Below are 18,417 nucleotides of genomic sequence, written 5' to 3'. Positions count from 1 at the left end.
AGGGAGATCCCTCTTCCCTCTTCCCTGATACCTGATACATGCTTTAGAGAATATTTTCTAGATTTTTAAAACCAATAACAAAATGCACCAGTGAGGATTACTAGTTCATCAATGTACTTTGAAAAGATAAAATTCATTCTTATTTCCCTTAGCTATACTCATTGCATATTCCTATTTGAGGATCATGGAAACATATTTGGTAAGAACTGACACTCTAATGCACATTTCTGTCTTGGGAACAGTTCAAATACTGACCCCACATCCCAAAGACATCTGAATAGTAAGGAATGACAGTCCAAATATGACTCTCCTACTATATCAATGTTTACTTTTTTCTAGTAAGATGATGAGCCTACTTCTGGTTATGGATCAGAAAAGGCCATTACATTTATCCATTACCAGTTCCCCCAGACAATTGTATAAATTCTATGCTTCCTCAATAAGAAGCTTTTATTGAGTATCTCTACCATATATTTAAGTAAAACTTCCTGAAGTTTTACTTACTTACTGAAAAAAAAAAGTTTTACTTACTTATTGAAAAAAAAATAGTCTGCAGCTAATGAACTAACTTTGCTACAAAGGGGTCATGATCTTTTTTGGTGGAGAGGGTACACTGAAGAAATTACAAATATTTGAAGAAATGAAGTATAATAGTTGTTACCTCTTTTTCCTCTCCTGGAACATTTTATCTCACATACCCTAGAAAGATATGGGCAGCATATAGGTCACATTTCCTCACATTTCCCTCATTTCGTGTGACTAGAATATAACTTTGGGAACATGGAACAAAGTCAATGAATACATAAAAAAAAATTAAAAGCCCTTACCTTTCATCTTAGTATCAGTTGTGAGACAGAAGAGCAGCAAGTGCTGGCTAATAAGGGATTTAAGTGACTTGCTTAGGGTCACACAGCTAGAAAGTATCTGAGGCCAGATTTGCAGGTCCTCCCACCTCCAGACTTGGTGATCTATCCACTGTGTGACCTAGCTGCTCCATGAATATATCAATTTTAATTGCTCTTGAGTTTGGCAATGTAAGGTAAAACACATCTGCCCTAATTTAGTATTCTGACTAGTTCAAAGTCATCCAGCTAGCATTTGCCAGAGGCAAGACTTGAATTTTCCTCACCTCAAGGACATGACTCAACTCATTATGTCCAACTCTTAGGTGTTTTGAATATAAGAAAGGGAATCATGGTCATTATCATACACAAACACCATTGTTGATATCATGAAACCCCATTATAATATTGCTAGACTTATTTAGAAAGTGGATGGAACCCTGGGTTTGGAATTGGGAAGTCTCATCTTTATGAGTTAATATGACTTCAAGCACTTACTAATTGTGTGACCCTGAGCAAGTCACTTACCATTGTTTGTCTTGGTTTCTTCATCTGTAAAATAAGTTGGAGAAGAATTAGATTTAGATCTAATCAAATCATTTAGATGGGATCCTAAGATCATCCATTTCAAGCTGACAAGGAGCTTAGTGGTAAACTCTCCCATCCTCCTTATTTTACCAATAATGACTGGGGGACCAGAGTGATGAAATGTCAGGAGGTAAATGTCAAATCTGGGACTTAAACCCACGCCTCAGCAGGACATTTTTTTTTGCATGCCCCACCCCTCTGTTTAGCAGCCCAAAGCAAGCATTTTTTCCCTCAACTCTCTCCAATAAGTGGGGCTCACAGACAATTTGAATTTGCCCTCTGGGCACTTGAACTGGGAAAATGTTCACCAACCCTGGAAGGTGTTAAAGTATCAAAATAAAAATAAACAAATGAATAAATAAACAAATAAATGAATGAATGAATAAAAAAGAAAGAAAGAAAGAGAGAAAGAAAGAAAAGAAAGAAAGAAAAGAAAGAAAGAAAAGAAAAGAAAAGAAAAGTAGCAAGGAAAGTAGTAAGGAAAGTTAATTATAGTTTAATGAAAAGAGCACTGGATAAGGAGTTGAAAGTCCTGAGTTCTAAATCTCTGCTATGCCACAAACTTTTGTGACTTTGAGAAAATCACTTAATTTCTTTATTTCTTTCCTAAGTAAGAGGATTAAATTAGATGATCCTTAAGGTCTGTGGCAAAGTTCAATAATGTGAAAACAGCCTCTTTCCCCCCTAGAATTGTAAGTCTATTGTCATTCTGTCCGATCTCTGAAAAATGGGGTTGTCAAGAAGGTAGTTTGTTTCCTAATTCTTTGCTACCTGAAAGTAATTGTTTTATCTCCCCTTATTTCACATTGCTGGTAATTACATTGGTAACATGCTTAAATGCCTTCCATGCCATTTACTACAAATGCCTTTGGCAGTACCACTAAGTAGAGTCCTAGACAATAGAACTACATGGTGTGTACCCAGCATCAAGACAAAGCTAATGAAACACATTTTTCCCATGGGAAAGTGACAGGAACATTTTTTACAGCATCACTCTGAGATGAAAGAGCTATAAAATTAGTTTAGATTCCTGGAGGAGGTGACATTAAACCTCCTGAATTACATCTCACATTATTCTACTCCAGGGTCTTTGGAGACAGCTGATTGGGGATTTTAAAACCTTTTTTTTCTGTCTATCACTCTATGCTGAACCTGAGTGGAGAGAACACAGCTAGAACACTGGATTGGAGTCCAGGGACCTTTGGCCCCATCCTAAACACAAGATAGCAGATAATAATAGACATGATCATTCACCCCATTTCCCCCCCTTCATAAGCCCAGTTTCTCAATTTATAGCATCTGCTTTTTCTGACTGATTGTTACTTTGAGCCTTTTCATTTAGTGATTCAATCATAATGTCACAAAGATAAATCTGGCTTTTCGATAATTGGTGAAGTTTTTATCATGAGATTTTAAAACCCTTTGAAACCTGGTTCCAATATATCTTTCAGGCCTCTCTGGACCTTTCTCTCATTCTTCCACTCTGCTATCCAGTCAAACTATCCTTTTCTCTCTTCCTTGTACACAGTATTTTTCCTTTCCTCTAAGGGACTTTGTTCTGGCCATCCCCTTGCCTCCCATCCCTGGAAGGTACCCTCTCTTCATCTCTGCCCTATAAGTTCATTCTATTCCTTTAACATGCAGATCAAACATCATCTTCTGCATGAAATCTTTACTGCCTCCCTCACTTTTAGTTCCCTTCCTCCCAAACTCTTCAACTTAATTACTTTGATGGTATTTATTCATCTTTTATTTATTTATCTTACATATATGGTGCAGCTAAGTGGCACAGTGGACAGAGCACTGGGCTTGGAATCAGGAAGACTCATCTTTGTGAGTTCAAATATGATTTTGAACAGTTACTAGCTGTGTGACCCTGGGCAAAAATCATTTAACACTGGCTCAGGTTCTTTATCTGTAAAATGAACTGTAGAAGGAAATAGTAAACTACTCCAGAATCTTTGCCCAGAAAACCCCAAATGGGGTCATGAAGAGTCAGACGTGACTGAAATGATTCAACAACAACAATAGTCATTTATCAACTTACTGCTTCTTTCATGAGACCTCTACCTTTTGAAAGGTATTGTTTCCTTCTTTGTGTTTCTATCCCCAAATCTAGGGAAGAATCTGGCATAGTAGGTAATTAATAAATAATTGTGATTGATCGTATATTTGATTATCACATCTATTCATCAATTAAATTCAACCCAGGTAGTTTTTTGACACTAAGCACTTCTGACCTTGTAAACATTTCTCCTTTTGAAGGTTATTGGATATTGAAAGTGAGATGATCATATTTGCCACTTACTATGCTGTAGCCGGTCTTCTGGTTTTCATCCTGGGATACTTCCAAGTCAGTATTACTCTGTATTTTTTCTATAGTACAAGTCACACTTTAAAAAAAATCCTTACTTTCTGTCTTAAAATTGATACTATGTTTTTCCAAGGCACAAGAACAGTAAAGACTAGGCAACTGGGATTAAGTGATTTGCCCAGGGTCAAACATCTAGGAAGTATCTGGGATCAGATTTGAACTTAGGACCTCTTATCTCCAGTCTTGGCTTTCTATTCACTAAATGATTGTAGTTGCCCCCAACTCACTCTTTAAAAATGTTGACTATTCATGGCAAAGACTCTCCTTGAACCCTTAATTCAGTAGTCAATCTAAAGACATAACAAATCTCCTCAGATTCCCAGATCAGATTCTCCTTTTTAATATTCAATCCAATTTCAGGAAGAAATGGAGAGAGATGCTATCTTCGAAAAGCAAACACAAAAAACTCCTGCAATCTATGATTCAGCTAAGATCTATTTCTCTCTGTTCTGTCCATGGTACACCCCACATCCCACTTTCTTTCCTTCTTTGCCCTGGCTGCCCCCATTATTCAAATGTACTCCCTTCTACCCTCTATTCCATAAATACCTCTCTTCCCTCTAGAGGTGGTTCAAGCAACACCTTCTGAAATATGAAACTTCTCCTGATCCCCTCAACCACTAGTACCCCTTCCCAAACTACCTTGTATCTAATTACCTTACACTTATTTGTATAGATTTTGTATATATGTATTTGCATATGATCTTATTGCTTCCCCTATTAGAATGCAAACTCCTATAGAGCAGGGATTATTTCATTCCTTGTACTTATACAGCACCCTGAACATAATAAATACCTCTTGTTTGACTAAGTCAGGCAGAGGGGCAAACTGAAAACCTGGGGTGGATTTATGATGACCATGCTTGTTTGTTCCACTGCCATCCTGCTCTGCCCTTTTTCACCCTTTCCAGATGAACCTTGCATGCTGTATAATTAGATTTTGCTCCCCAGGAATCTAAATCCCAGTTTACCATGGGATTCTGGGATTTAGAGTTCTGGGGAGTAAAATCTAATTATATAATGTCAACCTAGTGAGTAGAGGGAGAACAGGTTGTGATAGAATTCTTTTTTTTTCTCATTATTTTGTGGAAAATTTTAACCAATCCACAAATTTTATACTACCCAAACTCCTTTCCTGTTAAAATCTGCAAGCTTACTATTATTTTCAGCTATTTCTTTTCCTTTTCCATTCTCCTTGGCCCTTCTCCCTTTTCCCCTCTGTTCTCTTTTCCCAAGTTCCCTAGTTCTACTTGAGCTACAGAGAGCTGAAACTGGTATTGAAGGGGTTCATAATTGAGAATTCAGATATCTTAATGATCCACAGAGGTGGGAATCACTAATGGGGGAAGAAAACCTATTAACCAGGAGTCAAAAGTCCTTGGTTGTAGCCACTTCTGCTATTCATTGGCTTTAGGACCCCAAACAAGTTGTTTAACTTCCTAATCGATAGGTTAGTTGATGGAGATGGCAATATCTAATTTATAGGATTACTATGGATGGCCAAATGAGATAATATATACTTTGTAAATGGTTAAATGCTCTAAGAACATATTTTTGGACAACAGTCCTGGACCCAAGTTGGGCTGAGAATCAAAGAAAAAGTACCTTTTCCCTATTTTATTGTTAAAGTATAATTTGTTTTATTTCAAATCAGATCGATTTTAGAATCTTATCCCTTTGTAGAAATGTCCTCTTTGTGACATTCAGACATTAATTTGTTCAAAGTTATTTTGATTCTTAACCAGTTTCCCAGGGAGATTGTATTATGGTGGTACCTCTTAGACCTTTTGGGGGAATAATCATAATAATAATAATAACTAGCATTTATATAGTGCTTTAAGGTTTCCAAATTACTTTACCAATATTACCTAATTTGATCATCACAACAACACTGTGAGGTAAGGAAGGTATTATTATTACCTCCATTTTACAGATGAGGAAGTTGAGGCTGAAGATTAAAAGTGATTTTCCAAGGAACACAGAATTGTTTGAATTTGGATTTGAACTCAGGACTTCCTGACTCCAAGTCCAGCACTGTGCTACCTTTTAGTGTGATTTAGAGAATTGAGGATTTGTCCCTTTGTTTCCTTCCCATAATAGATCCAAAGCTGGAAGGGATCTTAGAAGCTATTTGGTTTGCCTTTCCTGTTTTACGTATGAGGAAACTGAGTCTCAGTGAGGTGAGGGGAGTTGCCTAAGATTACCCAGTGTAGTATAGAACCCAGGGCTTAACAGTCAGCACTCTTTCCACTATAACACCATGGCTCCCTGCAATGTATTCCAGTGAGGCTTGGTACTGATCAGCTGGTTCCAAATTCCCTGTGAAATTTGACTATAGTTCAGTGGGAGAGGAAATGATCTATATAATCTAAGATTGGCATGAGACCTTCTGCAAAGCCATGACCCAATTTTTTTTTGTCAAGAACAATCTCAAAAGTAACCCATTAAAGCTGAATTTCTTTTCCTTTGCTTTCTCACCAAAGTGCCTTTCCATCCCTTGAAACCTGAAGAATCCAAAGAATCCGGTAACCACGACTCTAGTCAGAGGTCATTAACATGGAACCCTTCGACAGTTTGGTGAAACCCATAGACCTCTTTTCAGAATGATGCTTTTAAAAGGACAAAATAAAACTGAGAAAATCCAATTATACCTAAATAAAGATATAATTTTCCTCTAGGTTCACAGCCCCCTTGGAATCCATCCACAGACCTTCCACATTCAGAGATACCCAACGGTCTACTTGACCTATTTTGCAAAACCAAAAAATTCATCTTTTGGCCTCTCTTTTGTGAGAGAAACATTAAATTCACTGCTGACTTAAGACTTCCAAAGATAAAGCTATTCTTGACAGAATGAATCAACTTGTTTCTCTCTTTATAGCTCTGTGGGTGTGTAATACCATGCCCTGCTTTGCTGTGAAGAAAAGAAAAACTCTTCAACTCCCCTTTCATTCTCTGCTTACATCTTGGCTTTTGTCTACTTTGACCTGAGATGCATTGCTAGCCAGCGACCTATCCCTGAAGACTGGTGGGACCTTCTGTGCCTATTTATAAAAGATAGGTACATAAGGGATAGCAAGCGATGCAGATTTACAATTAATCCATGTAGGACTAGAAGGCAGAGCACCCCAGTGTGAATCCTAGTTCCTTGGGCACTTAATTGCTATGAGTTTCAGTTTCCTCATCTGCTAAGTGAAGAGATTGTACAAGAGGATGTTTAAGTCTCCTTCCCTCTCACTCTACATCTTCAAATCTCCCCCCCCACTCAAAACCACCCACAATACCCTAGAGATAGTTCTTGTGCCTGATGGGAATTATCCAGCTGGGTCCAAAGCTAGCCACTCATTCTAAAGTACTGTATCTGGCAAATCCTCCTCCTCCTTTCTCTCTCAAAGTTATTCTGAAAGTAGTTTCTTATTAGAGTGATAAAGTGAAATTTGCTGGAATGGAATTTTAATATCGTCATACTAAAAACCTATATTACTTTTTCCCCAGGTATGCTTTTGGGTAATTGCTGCTGCTCATCAGATACAGAAAATAAGACAAATTTACTTTAGGAAAGTAATGAGGATGGAAATAGGCTGGTTTGATTGCAATTCAGTGGGAGAACTGAATACCCGAATCTCAGAGTAAGTAGATCAGAAGCACAATGTTTGAAATGAGAAATATCTTTGTATATCATAACCTAAGTATTGACTGCCGGACATTACTACACATATGTACATATTTTTGGAACATGCATGTGCACAAATATTTGTGCCTATGTATATATATATATGCAAATATACACACACTTTTGAAATCCTATATATGTAAACATGTAAATATGAAATCCTATATATATGTAAATATGAAAATACCATATATACACGTGCATATATTTATATGGGCATACGCACATAGATAATAGTTTAAGCTACTAAAGCGTCCCTGCACTAACACCTTTTGAATATCTTGTTTATGTGCATATAATCTCTATATGTATCCAGTCTAGATGATATATTGATATCCTTTCTTCTATAATTTTTCTGATACATTTAATCTTCAAGATGATTCTTCCTGAAAGTGATACTTTTATGGCCAATACTTTGTCAGCTCTAGTAATTGTACAATAACAAATGGAAAAACAAATTCATTACTTACAATAGCCTTTGGGGATGATCAAAACATAAGAAAACTGGTATTATGAGAAAGACACTTGGAGTAGTCAAGCCTGAAGAAGTAGAGAAAACTGAAAAACAATGGAATGCAGTGAGGGGATAAAATGGGAACTTGTTACCTTGCTTACCTAGAAGATTATTCTAGGACCTAAAGCAACCTAGAAAAGGAGCAGTGGAAATGGAATCCCTAATATTGGTTTGCAGCTATTGGCTGGCCCCATGAACTTCTGATTGAGGTCATGATAGAGCGGGTTTAGCAAATTGAAACTGTACTTTTAAGTCCTACTGTGTTAACCCCTGTAAATGCAGTTTTCATAAGAATTTCCAAGAACATGAAATGTTTGGTGACAAGTTGTCTATACAGAATGGGAGGAATTTATGTTAGCTAAAAGGAAGAAATGGGATGTACGGTAGAGCTGAAATAAAACAGCTCTTCCTCTGTAAATCCTTAGAAAAATGCAGTCCAATCTGTGCCTGACAGAACAAAAAAAATCTTATGTGGAAATAATAGGATGGATTAAATGCCTTCCTAAGAAGCTTTTCATCACTTCTACCTTATTATCCAGTATTTGAGTAAGATTGTAGATGTAGAATTGAAAAGGAGCTTAGAAGTCATTTAGTTCAGCCTCCTCAATTTACAATGAGGAAACTAAGGCATTAGTTAAGGTATATAGTGGAAGGAGAATCTTTGACTGGAAATGAATGGAAAACATCTGAAAATGACACTTCAGTGGACATAATCCAGTTTTTTTAAATCATAGCATTTCTTGTTTACAGCGATATTAATAAAATCAATGAGGCCATTGCTGACCAGGTTGCCATCTTTATCCAGCGTATGACCTCTTCTGTTTTTGGATTCCTGTTGGGATTTTACCAAGGCTGGAAACTGACACTGGTTATGATTTCAGTCAGTCCTCTTCTTGGAATTGGAGCAACAGTCATTGGCCTGGTAAGAGTGCCTTTCATTCTCAGAAAGAAATTGCCTTCAGAAACTTGGCTGAAAGTCTGAACCAGGTTTGCCTTTCTAGAGTATCATCACAATCAGCATTATCCCCATGAATTGTCTGCTGTGGTATTTTAGGTCACTGATAAGGTGGAACAGGCACAGCCAGAGATAGGGGAATAGCAGAGGAAAGATATTTCTTTTTTTTATTTAATTTTTTAAAAATTTAATTAATTAATTCAGAATTTTTTCCATGGTTACATGATTCATGTTCTTTCCCTCCCCTCTTTCTTCCCCACTCCTGGAGCCAACAAGAAATTCTACTGGGTTTTACATGTATTATTACTCAAAACCTATTTCCATATTATGACTATTTAATAGAGTGATCATTTAAAGTCAACATCCCCAGTCATATCCCCATTGAACCATGTGATTGATCATATGATTTTCTTCTGCATTTCTATTCTTAGCTAGTACCATATTGTTTTGATGATCACTGCTTTGTAGTAGAGTTTAAGATCTGGTACTGCAAGGCCTCCTTCCTTCACATTTTTTTTCATTAGTTCCCTTGATAGTCTTAATCTTTTGTTCTTCCAAATAAACATTGTTCTTTCTCTGGATGTGGATAGCTTCTTTCTCATAAGTCCCTCAGAATTGTCCTGGATCATTGCATTGTTCCTAGTAGAGAAATCTATTACATTCGATTGTACCACAATGTATCAGTCTCTGTGTACAATGTTCTCCTGGTTCTGCACCTTTCACTCTGCATCAATTCCTGGAGGTCATTCCAGTTCACATGGAATTCCTCCAGTCCATTATTCCTTTGAGCACAATAGTATTCCATCACCAACATATACCACAATTTATTCAGCCATTCCCTAATTGAAGGGCATCCCCTCATTTTCCAGTTTTTTGCCAACACAAAGAGAGTGGCTGTGAATATTTTTGTACAAGTATTTTCCCTATTATCTCTTTGGGGTGCAACCCTAGCAGTGGTATTGAGGGATCAAAGGGCAGACAGACTTTTAGCACCCTTTGGGCATAGTTCCAAATTGCCATCCAGAATAGTTGGATCAATTCACAACTCCACCAACAATGCATTAATGTCCCAATTTTGCCACATCCCCTCCAACATTCATTACTTGCCTTTGCTGTCATGTTGGCCAATCTGCTAGGTGTGAGGTGATACCTCACAGTTGTTTTGATTTGCATTTCTCTAATTATAAGAGATTTAGAACTCTTTTTTCATGTGCTTATTGATAGTTTTGATTTCTTCATCTTAAAACTCCCTATTCATGTCCCTTGGTCATTAATCAACTGGGGAATTGCTTCATTTTTATACAACTGACTTAGCTCCTTATAAATTTGAGAAATTAGACCTTTGTCAGAGGTTTTCATTATAATGATTTCCCCCCAATTTTGTTGCTTCCCTTCTAATTTGGTTACATTGGTTTTGTTTGTATAAATCCTTTTTAATTTAATGTAATCAAATTATTCATTTTACATTTTGTAATATTCTCTCGCTTGGTCTTAAATTCTTGTTTTTTTCTATAGCTTTTATAGGTATACTATTCTATGTTCACCTAATTTACTTATAATTTCCTGCTTTATTTAAGTCATTTACCCATTCTGAATTTATCTTGGCATAGGTTGTGAGATGTTGATCTAAATCTAATCTCTCTCATATTGTTTTCCAATTTTCCCAGAAGTTTTTGTCAAATAGTGGGTTCTTGTCTCAAAAGCTGGGGTCTTTGGGTTTATTTTACACTACCTTGTTGAGGTCATTTACCCCACGTCTATTCCATTGATCCTCCCTTAGATCTCTTAGCCAATACCATACTGTTTTGATGATCAATGCTTTATTGTACAGTTTAAGATCTGGTACTGCTAGGCCCCTATCCTTCACATTATTTTTTTCATTAGTTCTCTTGCTAGTCTTGATCTTTTGTTCTTCCAAATAAACTTTGTTATATTTTTTTCTAATTCAATAAAAACTTACTTGGTAGTTTTATAGGTATGGGACTAAATAAGTAAATTAATTTGGGTAGGATTGTCATTTTTATTATGTTAGCTCGTCCAATCCATAGACAATAAATGTTTTTCTAATTGTTTAGATCTTATTTTAATTGTGTGGAGAGTCTTTTGTAGTTGTGTTCATATAGTTCCTGTGTTTGTCTCATCAGATAGATTCCTAAGTATTTTCTATTGTCTAGGGTGATTTTAAATGGAATTTCTCTTTCTAACTCTTGCTGCTGAGATGTGTTGGAGATATATAGAAATACTGATGACTTAGGAGGATTTATTTTGTATCCTGCTACTTTGCTAAAGTTGTTGATTATTTCCACTAGCTTTTTTGTTGATTCTCTAGGATTCTTTAAGTAGACCATCATGTCATCTGCAAAGAGTGATAACAGTTTCCTCATTGCCAATTTTAATACCTTCAATTTTTTTTCTCTAATTGCTACTGCTAGTAGCTTTTCTACTGCTAGTGTTTCTAGTACAACATTAAATAATAGAGGTGATAATGGCCATTCTTGCTTCACTCCTGATATTATTTGGAAGACTTCTAACTTATTCCCATTGTAGGAAAGATATTTCTAAATATAATGGTGTCTCTTTACCTAATGACCAGTGTAATTGGCCGCCTTTAGTGAGAGCGCAGTGTCTCACTAATTCATCTCTTTAGCAGCACAAGGTATGGTACATGATGCTGAACACACAGTGGAGACAATAAAATCATCAGAACACATTCATAAAGCTTTTTTTAAAAAATCCTTATCTTCTGTCTTAGAATTAGTTACTGACAGATCAGGGAAAATATCAATTCCAAAGCAGAAGAGTAGTAGTGATGGAGATTAAGTGACTCACAACTATGAAGTGTCTGAGGTCAAATTTGAACCCAGGACCTCTCATCCATAGGTTTGGCTTTCTATCCACTAAGCCCACCTAACTGCCCCTCATAAAGCATTTGTAAGGTTCATAAAACACTTTCCTCCTGAGACCTCTATGAGACAAGCAATACAATCATCATTAGCCCCATTTTATAGATGTTTGTCTAGTCACCATAGGTGTTCTGGGAGAAGAAAGCATAGGTTTTCAGAAGTAAAATTTGGGTACTATCATAGTAAAATTAACTTAATGACAATGTGCATTCCTTATTATTTTTAAAAAAATTTGTATCAGAAGACATAACAAACTGGACAACATCTCCTGAACTCAAGCTGAAAGGAAATGTTTAATCAAATATATACTGTATTCTGTTCCAGACTGAGAACATAAAAAATGAAAACACATTCATAGATCATTTCACAAGCTGGCAACAATCTCAATAGCTAAACCATAAATCAGAACAAATTGGCAAGATCTCACTGACATAAACATTTCCCAATAGAATGAGGAGGAAAATAAATATTTAATAGGTGTCTTAGACACTCATTTGTTCCTCAGCAGCCCTGTGATACAGATATGATTATAATCCCCATTTATAGTAGAGGAAACTGAGGCAGATGGAGCCCAAGTGACTTGTTTAGGGTCATATTTTCTAATATTTGAGGTTAGATTTGAACTCAGGTCTTCCTGACTCCAGGATACTCTAATAATCTATCTACCTTCTTCTTGCCTTCATATTGGTTGCTGGTCATATTATACCTGCATGTATTATAATTCTTGAATTTCTTCATGCTCAGTTGTTGTCTCTTGTCTGAAGCCTTCTTAGCCTCGTTCCCCCATCTTGCTCATGTTCCTTCCCTCTTTTAGTTTCTTTGTATTGATATTACTTTTAGGTGTTGTCTCTCCCCCACATAGAATGCAAACTCCTCAACTACAGGACTTATTGTATTTTTGTCTCTGTATCCTGAGACCACATAATAGAGGAGCACTTAATAAACATTTGTCCTACTTGGCTAGCCGAATTGAGTCACCATCATAAAAACATTGTATTAATGCAATAATTTGATAAATTAATAATAATCAATTCAATAAATTAATTGTTTGAACCCCACAAATCCCTGGAAGGTAGATGTTATGATTGCCCCCATTTCCCCCATCTCATCCATACATGAAAAAAACCAACATGAGGAGAAATTAAATTAAAAGATGTTTAGGGTTACAGAGTTAGTAATTGTAGAAGGCAAGATCTGAAAACAGCAATCCCTGATTTCAAGTAGGGAACTCTATTCATTGAACCATTTTGTTGTTTCATCATGCAGAGAAATGGTTTATTTAGTTAGAGAAGGAACCACAAGGACAAATTTGCTGACTTCATTACACCGTCTCTGGTTTTCTCTTTTCCTTGTGTTTTCAGAGTGTGGCCAGACTCACTGGCAGAGAATTGAAGGCGTATGCCAAAGCTGGATCTGTGGCTGATGAAGTCCTGTCCTCCATTAGAACAGTGGCTGCTTTTGGTGGTGAAAAAAAAGAGGTAGAAAGGTTGGTTCCTTTGTTTTATTTTGGATTTTATATGTCAGCTTTTTTTTCTTTTGAGTACAGTCTCCAGTGCCTTCCCTGATATTTTAATTTAACCACCTCATCTTAGTCACTAGTACACTGGTGTATTTTGATGAATTGTTTTCAAAAATTTGACAGAAGAAAAAAAAAGCAACAGAGAATATCTCCTACAAACTGGCTCCATCCTTTGTCTTCAGTGTTATTTTACATTGTGCCCTTTCATCCATTTTGTGTTCCAGTCAACTGTAATCAATAATCACTAATTTTCTCTGGAATGCAATATTCTATCTTATACCTCCACAAGATATTTTCCATGCTATAAATTTGTTCCTTCCTAATTTCCACCATTCAAAATCTTTTTTTAAAGCTCTTTTCTAGTGCCTAAAGACTTACCCCTAAAGCCTTTCCTCCTAACATTAATGAAAACATTAGTCATACCTGAAAATGCCCATCTCTTTCTACACTGTAAAACATAAGTGGCACATTTCATTTCATCTTTATTCTTTCAAACTCCAGATTTATCTTGGGTTTATGCCTGTATCCTTGACACAGCTAGATGACTCAGCAGATAAAGAGCCAGCCTTGGAGACCAGAGGTCCTGGGTTCAAATTTGGTCTGAGACACTTCCTAGCTGTGTGACCTGGGGCAAGTCATTTAACCCCAGTTGCCCAAACCTTACCACTCTTCTGCCCTGCTACACTTAATATTGATTCCAAGACAGATGATAACGGTTTTTTAAAAGATCCCTGTAGCTTTTTTAGATGAAATGTTTTCTAACCACAGCTTCCCTATCCTAAACTTCTAAAATTGATTTTGGGCTGCAATTTAAGACTTCACATTCATCTGTATTACATTTCATTTTCTTTGATATAATTCAGGGATACCAATTTCAAATAGAAAACTGATTCACAAAATTAGGGAGAATTGTGGGTTTTGTGTAGTCCACAGACTTCATGGTCAATGCCTCTCTTTTAGCCTATTAATAGCTGCTGAATTCCTATAGTAGCCTCTTAGGTGTCATCTATCCTTTAAATTGTGTGATGCTTATAAAATTGATAAACATGTCATCTCTATCTTTATTCAAATCATCGACAAAAATAATGAATAGCAAAGGGCCATGCAGAGATTCATGGAGTCCTCCACAGGAAACTTCATTCCAAATTCTCTTTAGTAACTAGTCTTTGGTTCCAGCCATTCCTACAGTTCCAAACCTATCTAAGTTTATTTTTTCTCTACCACATCACTCTATTTCTATAAGAATGGCATAAGAGACTGATGTCAATCTCTTTTTGCTTTGTCAAAACCCAGGGAAATGTAACTATTATTATTTCCAGTATCTACTAGTATGGTAACCATTTCCAAACAAGTACCTTGGTCTGACTTCTTTCTAATATAGCCATATTAGCTCAGTGTGATCTTTTCCTAGATATTCAAATGGTCAGCCCTTTATTAATATGCTATAGAATTTTCTGTGTTAATATCAACTTCACTCATCTATACTTTATGAACTCAGCTTTTTTTCTCCTTTTTTGGAAAATCAGGGCATTTGCTCTTCTTCAGTCCTAGATTGAATGCCCTAGAATATTTAGTTTAAGCACCATAAGGAGTCAGCTAACTTTTAATGATATTTAAAAAAATATTTTTAAAAATATAGATTCTGATTTGCTATGTCCCTCAGACTCTGGTGGCTACCCATATTCAAAAAAAACATGCTTCATAATATTTCTCAGGTTGCTTTAAAAAAAAAAAACACTTTATTTTCTGTCTTAGAATCAGTATTGTCCATTGGTTCCAAGGCAGAAGAGCAGCACAGACTAGGCAATGAGGGTTAAGTGACTTGTCCTTGGTCATTCAGCTAGGCTAGACAGAACCTCCCATTTTCTAGGCCTGGCTCTTAATCCACTGAGTCTCCCCTAGTTTACTTTTACTTATTTTCTTCCTTTTTAAAAGAAAACAAGTTGTATTTCCATGGTATCTGTATTTTATAATAGGACGCATTGGGATTTTGAGTTTTTGATCAGGTCTTTACTTAGCAGGCAAAACTCAGCATGGGTATATCGAAGATTATGACTCCAAAGACGAGTTCTTGTTATAAACAATTAAAATAAGGACAAAGGATAAGGTATAACCTCATAAAATTGGATCAAATTACTGGAAACATTTTTCTCCTCACAGAATACAGTGTGATCATACCATTTAGTCCTGACTACTGTTGACTTAACCAACTCAATAAGAAAATAGGCATTGTAGGTCTTGCAAAAGTTCCCTTGCTTCTTCCAGCAAGCAATTGGTTATAAAGGAGACACGGCAATATTTGGAAGCAATGGACAGGGTTCAAAATCTGGCTTTACCAATTATAGCTTCTGTGACCTTGGGTGAATCACTTAACTCCTGAAGGGCTCAGTTTCTTCATTAGGAAAGATTAAATTAGCTGATCTTTGATGTCTTTTCCAGTTCCAAATCTATAGTGTTAACATTCTAAGATTCTGATTTGCACACCATTGGCAGTCTGCCAGAGTCAATGATTGGAGAGCTTTGGAATGTTGGATCAACAAGTACACACCTTACTTGAAGTACAAGTCTTCTTCGGGATTTATCTTATCCTTGATAGCTGTTAGTTATTTTATTGTTAATAGAAAGTAGGAGCTATAATATTATTTTATGCCATATGACCCTGCAAATAAGCCAAGTAGCTAAAATGAGAGCTCTTTGGGCATAAAAAGTACCCTCGCTGCAAGAAAAAATAATATCAGTTATAGACTGTGCTCTCATTTTATATAAACCAGATTCAAGCAGGGAGGGAGAAGATATTCAAAGTACAGAATTCTTAGAACTTAGGCAGAGTAGGGTTATATTTTTAAACATTCTCGTTTATTAAAATAGAACATGTGGAAAATCAGCCACAGAATATAGAGTAAAATCTGAGGCAGATGGTTAAAATTAGAGATCACAATCCATCTCTAACCTAGTAGATAGAAATACCATACTATTGTGGCTGACTGGGTTGGAAGAAGAGAGGGTGCTCGTATACTCTATGACCCTGTCATATCTATGTCCAATCATATATTTCCAATAATTCTAAAACATGCCTCTTTTTCTTTATTTTCCCCCTCACAGATATGAGAAAAATCTTGTATTTGCCCAGCGCTGGGGAATTCGAAAAGGGATGATAATGGGCTTATTTACTGGATTTATGTGGTGTGTCATTTTCATGAGTTATTCGTTAGCCTTCTGGTATGGCTCCAAACTTGTCCTGGAAGAAGGCGAATATTCACCAGGAATTCTTTTGCAGGTACTTTTGGGCTCAGTGACCTTTCATTTCATTTTTGGCTGGTTTCTCAGAAAAGGCTGCTGTTTTTTCTCCCACTTGGTGAGCAAGGAAAGCATCACTGGTTTGATAGTGGTTAATTTTGTCTATCTGCAGAGCCAAGATATCCTCTACATTTTATGGGGAATGATCTTGAATTGATTGGATCAAAAGTTTAATGATTTGCAATTAGCCAGAGTTTTTATAGCTATAAAACAATGGCAGTGTGAGTGTAGCCCAAGAGATAATATGCCATGAAAATGAAAAACCAACCATGCCCTTAGCTGAAAATTAGCTGGCTCATATTTTGAACTGTATTATAGCATGTACTAATAGGCATAATTGTGCAACATAATAGCTTATTAAGTATCCGACCAATAATTTCCTCAACTGAGCAGGTAATGTAAATATATATTATTGACCATTTGGGCCTCCTGTAGGAAGGTCCATAGCTACTGCATTTCAGAATACATTTGAAGTTTCCCTTTCTGAAGTTGTAGCATCAGAGAATTTATCCAAAGATTACTAAATAGGAGGGAGAGGGAGCAACTAGGTGGCTCAGTGGATCGAGAGCCAGGATTAGAGACAGGAGAACCTGGGTTCAAATTTAGACTTAGATATTTCCTAGCTATGTGTCCCTGAGCAAGTCATTCAACCCTCCTTGCTTAGCCCTGACAACACTTCTGCCTTTAACCAATACACAGTATGGTTTCTAAAATGGAAGGTATGGATTAAAAAAAAAACTAGAGAGAAATTGTGCATTGGGTACTGATGATTGCGAAGGATGAATCTCCCAAGATGGTCACACTATCCAAATTTGCACTGCGTATTTCCATTGGTCTGGCACTAATTAGCCTGTTTTCCATAATTATATGAAAAGAGTATGAATTTGAATACATGTGACCTTGCCAAGAGATTCACTATTTGCACTAATTGGCACCTAGCTATAGTTCATTGTTAAGAACTTCATAGAATCAACTGTAGTAAAATGCCATCCTTACCTCCAAATACTTAGTATTTATCAACTCTGTTTAAGCAAGAAAAAAATCAAAATGCTTTGCACCAGAAACATATTAGTTGAAAACACGTCGGTAAGATTTATTGTTTTTCTATAAACACACTGCAACAGAAAAGTGAACAGAATTTTAAAAACTGGTTTCGTTGTGTACCTGAATGCAAAATATCTGATAAACATTTGTAGTAATTAATACATAGTAGAATTTTAAGGTCACTGATTTCTCTACTCGAAAAACAAATAAATAGGGGGCAGCTGGGTAGCACCGTGCACTGAGAGCCAGGCCTAGAGATGGGAGGTCCTGGGTTCAAATCTAGCCTCAGAAACTTCCCAGCTGTGTCACCCTGGACAAGTCACTTAACCCCCATTGTCTAGCCCTTATCACTCTTCTGCCTTGGGACCAATACACAGTATTGATTCTGAGATGGAAGGTAAGGGTTAAAAAAAAAACAAAAGCAAATAAATGAACCTTTTATCCTCTGATTTTTAAACAATAAAAGTAGTCCCTTCCACAACTGATTCCATTTGATATTCTGCCAAAGAATAGAACACATAGGAGGTATCTCTGGCATGAATACTGGTTTTAATAGGAGATCTCTTCCAGGTTAACGTGCTCTTTTATGCCTGATATTCTAATGACTGATCATTAAGCTCTTAGTCTTAGCTTTTTCCATCCTTGTAATGTTGTCCTGGGGAGAGGGAGGAGAAAATAAGGTAATCTAGCAGCAACTAGAGTACTGTA

The 18,417-nt window shown here is 36.4% G+C and overlaps 1 protein-coding gene across 4 annotated transcripts in view; it reads left to right on the top strand.

Annotated features, from left to right (window-relative positions):
* Positions 1 to 18,417, top strand: part of ABCB11 (ATP binding cassette subfamily B member 11) — a 110,409-nt gene that overhangs the window by 29,117 nt on the left and 62,875 nt on the right. For all 4 annotated transcript variants that reach the window (XM_007494326.2, XM_056793981.1, XM_056793980.1 and 1 more), the window contains 5 exons: positions 3,696 to 3,783; positions 7,300 to 7,433; positions 8,742 to 8,913; positions 13,211 to 13,335; positions 16,471 to 16,645. In XM_007494326.2, coding sequence (XP_007494388.2) covers positions 3,696 to 3,783; positions 7,300 to 7,433; positions 8,742 to 8,913; positions 13,211 to 13,335; positions 16,471 to 16,645 — 694 coding nt within the window. The remainder of the gene's footprint in view (positions 1 to 3,695; positions 3,784 to 7,299; positions 7,434 to 8,741; positions 8,914 to 13,210; positions 13,336 to 16,470; positions 16,646 to 18,417) is intronic.

Source organism: Monodelphis domestica, chromosome 4 (genome assembly GCF_027887165.1).
Source record: "Monodelphis domestica isolate mMonDom1 chromosome 4, mMonDom1.pri, whole genome shotgun sequence".
NCBI lineage: Eukaryota > Metazoa > Chordata > Mammalia > Didelphimorphia > Didelphidae > Monodelphis > Monodelphis domestica.
This window is presented reverse-complemented; position numbering and strand designations above follow the sequence as displayed.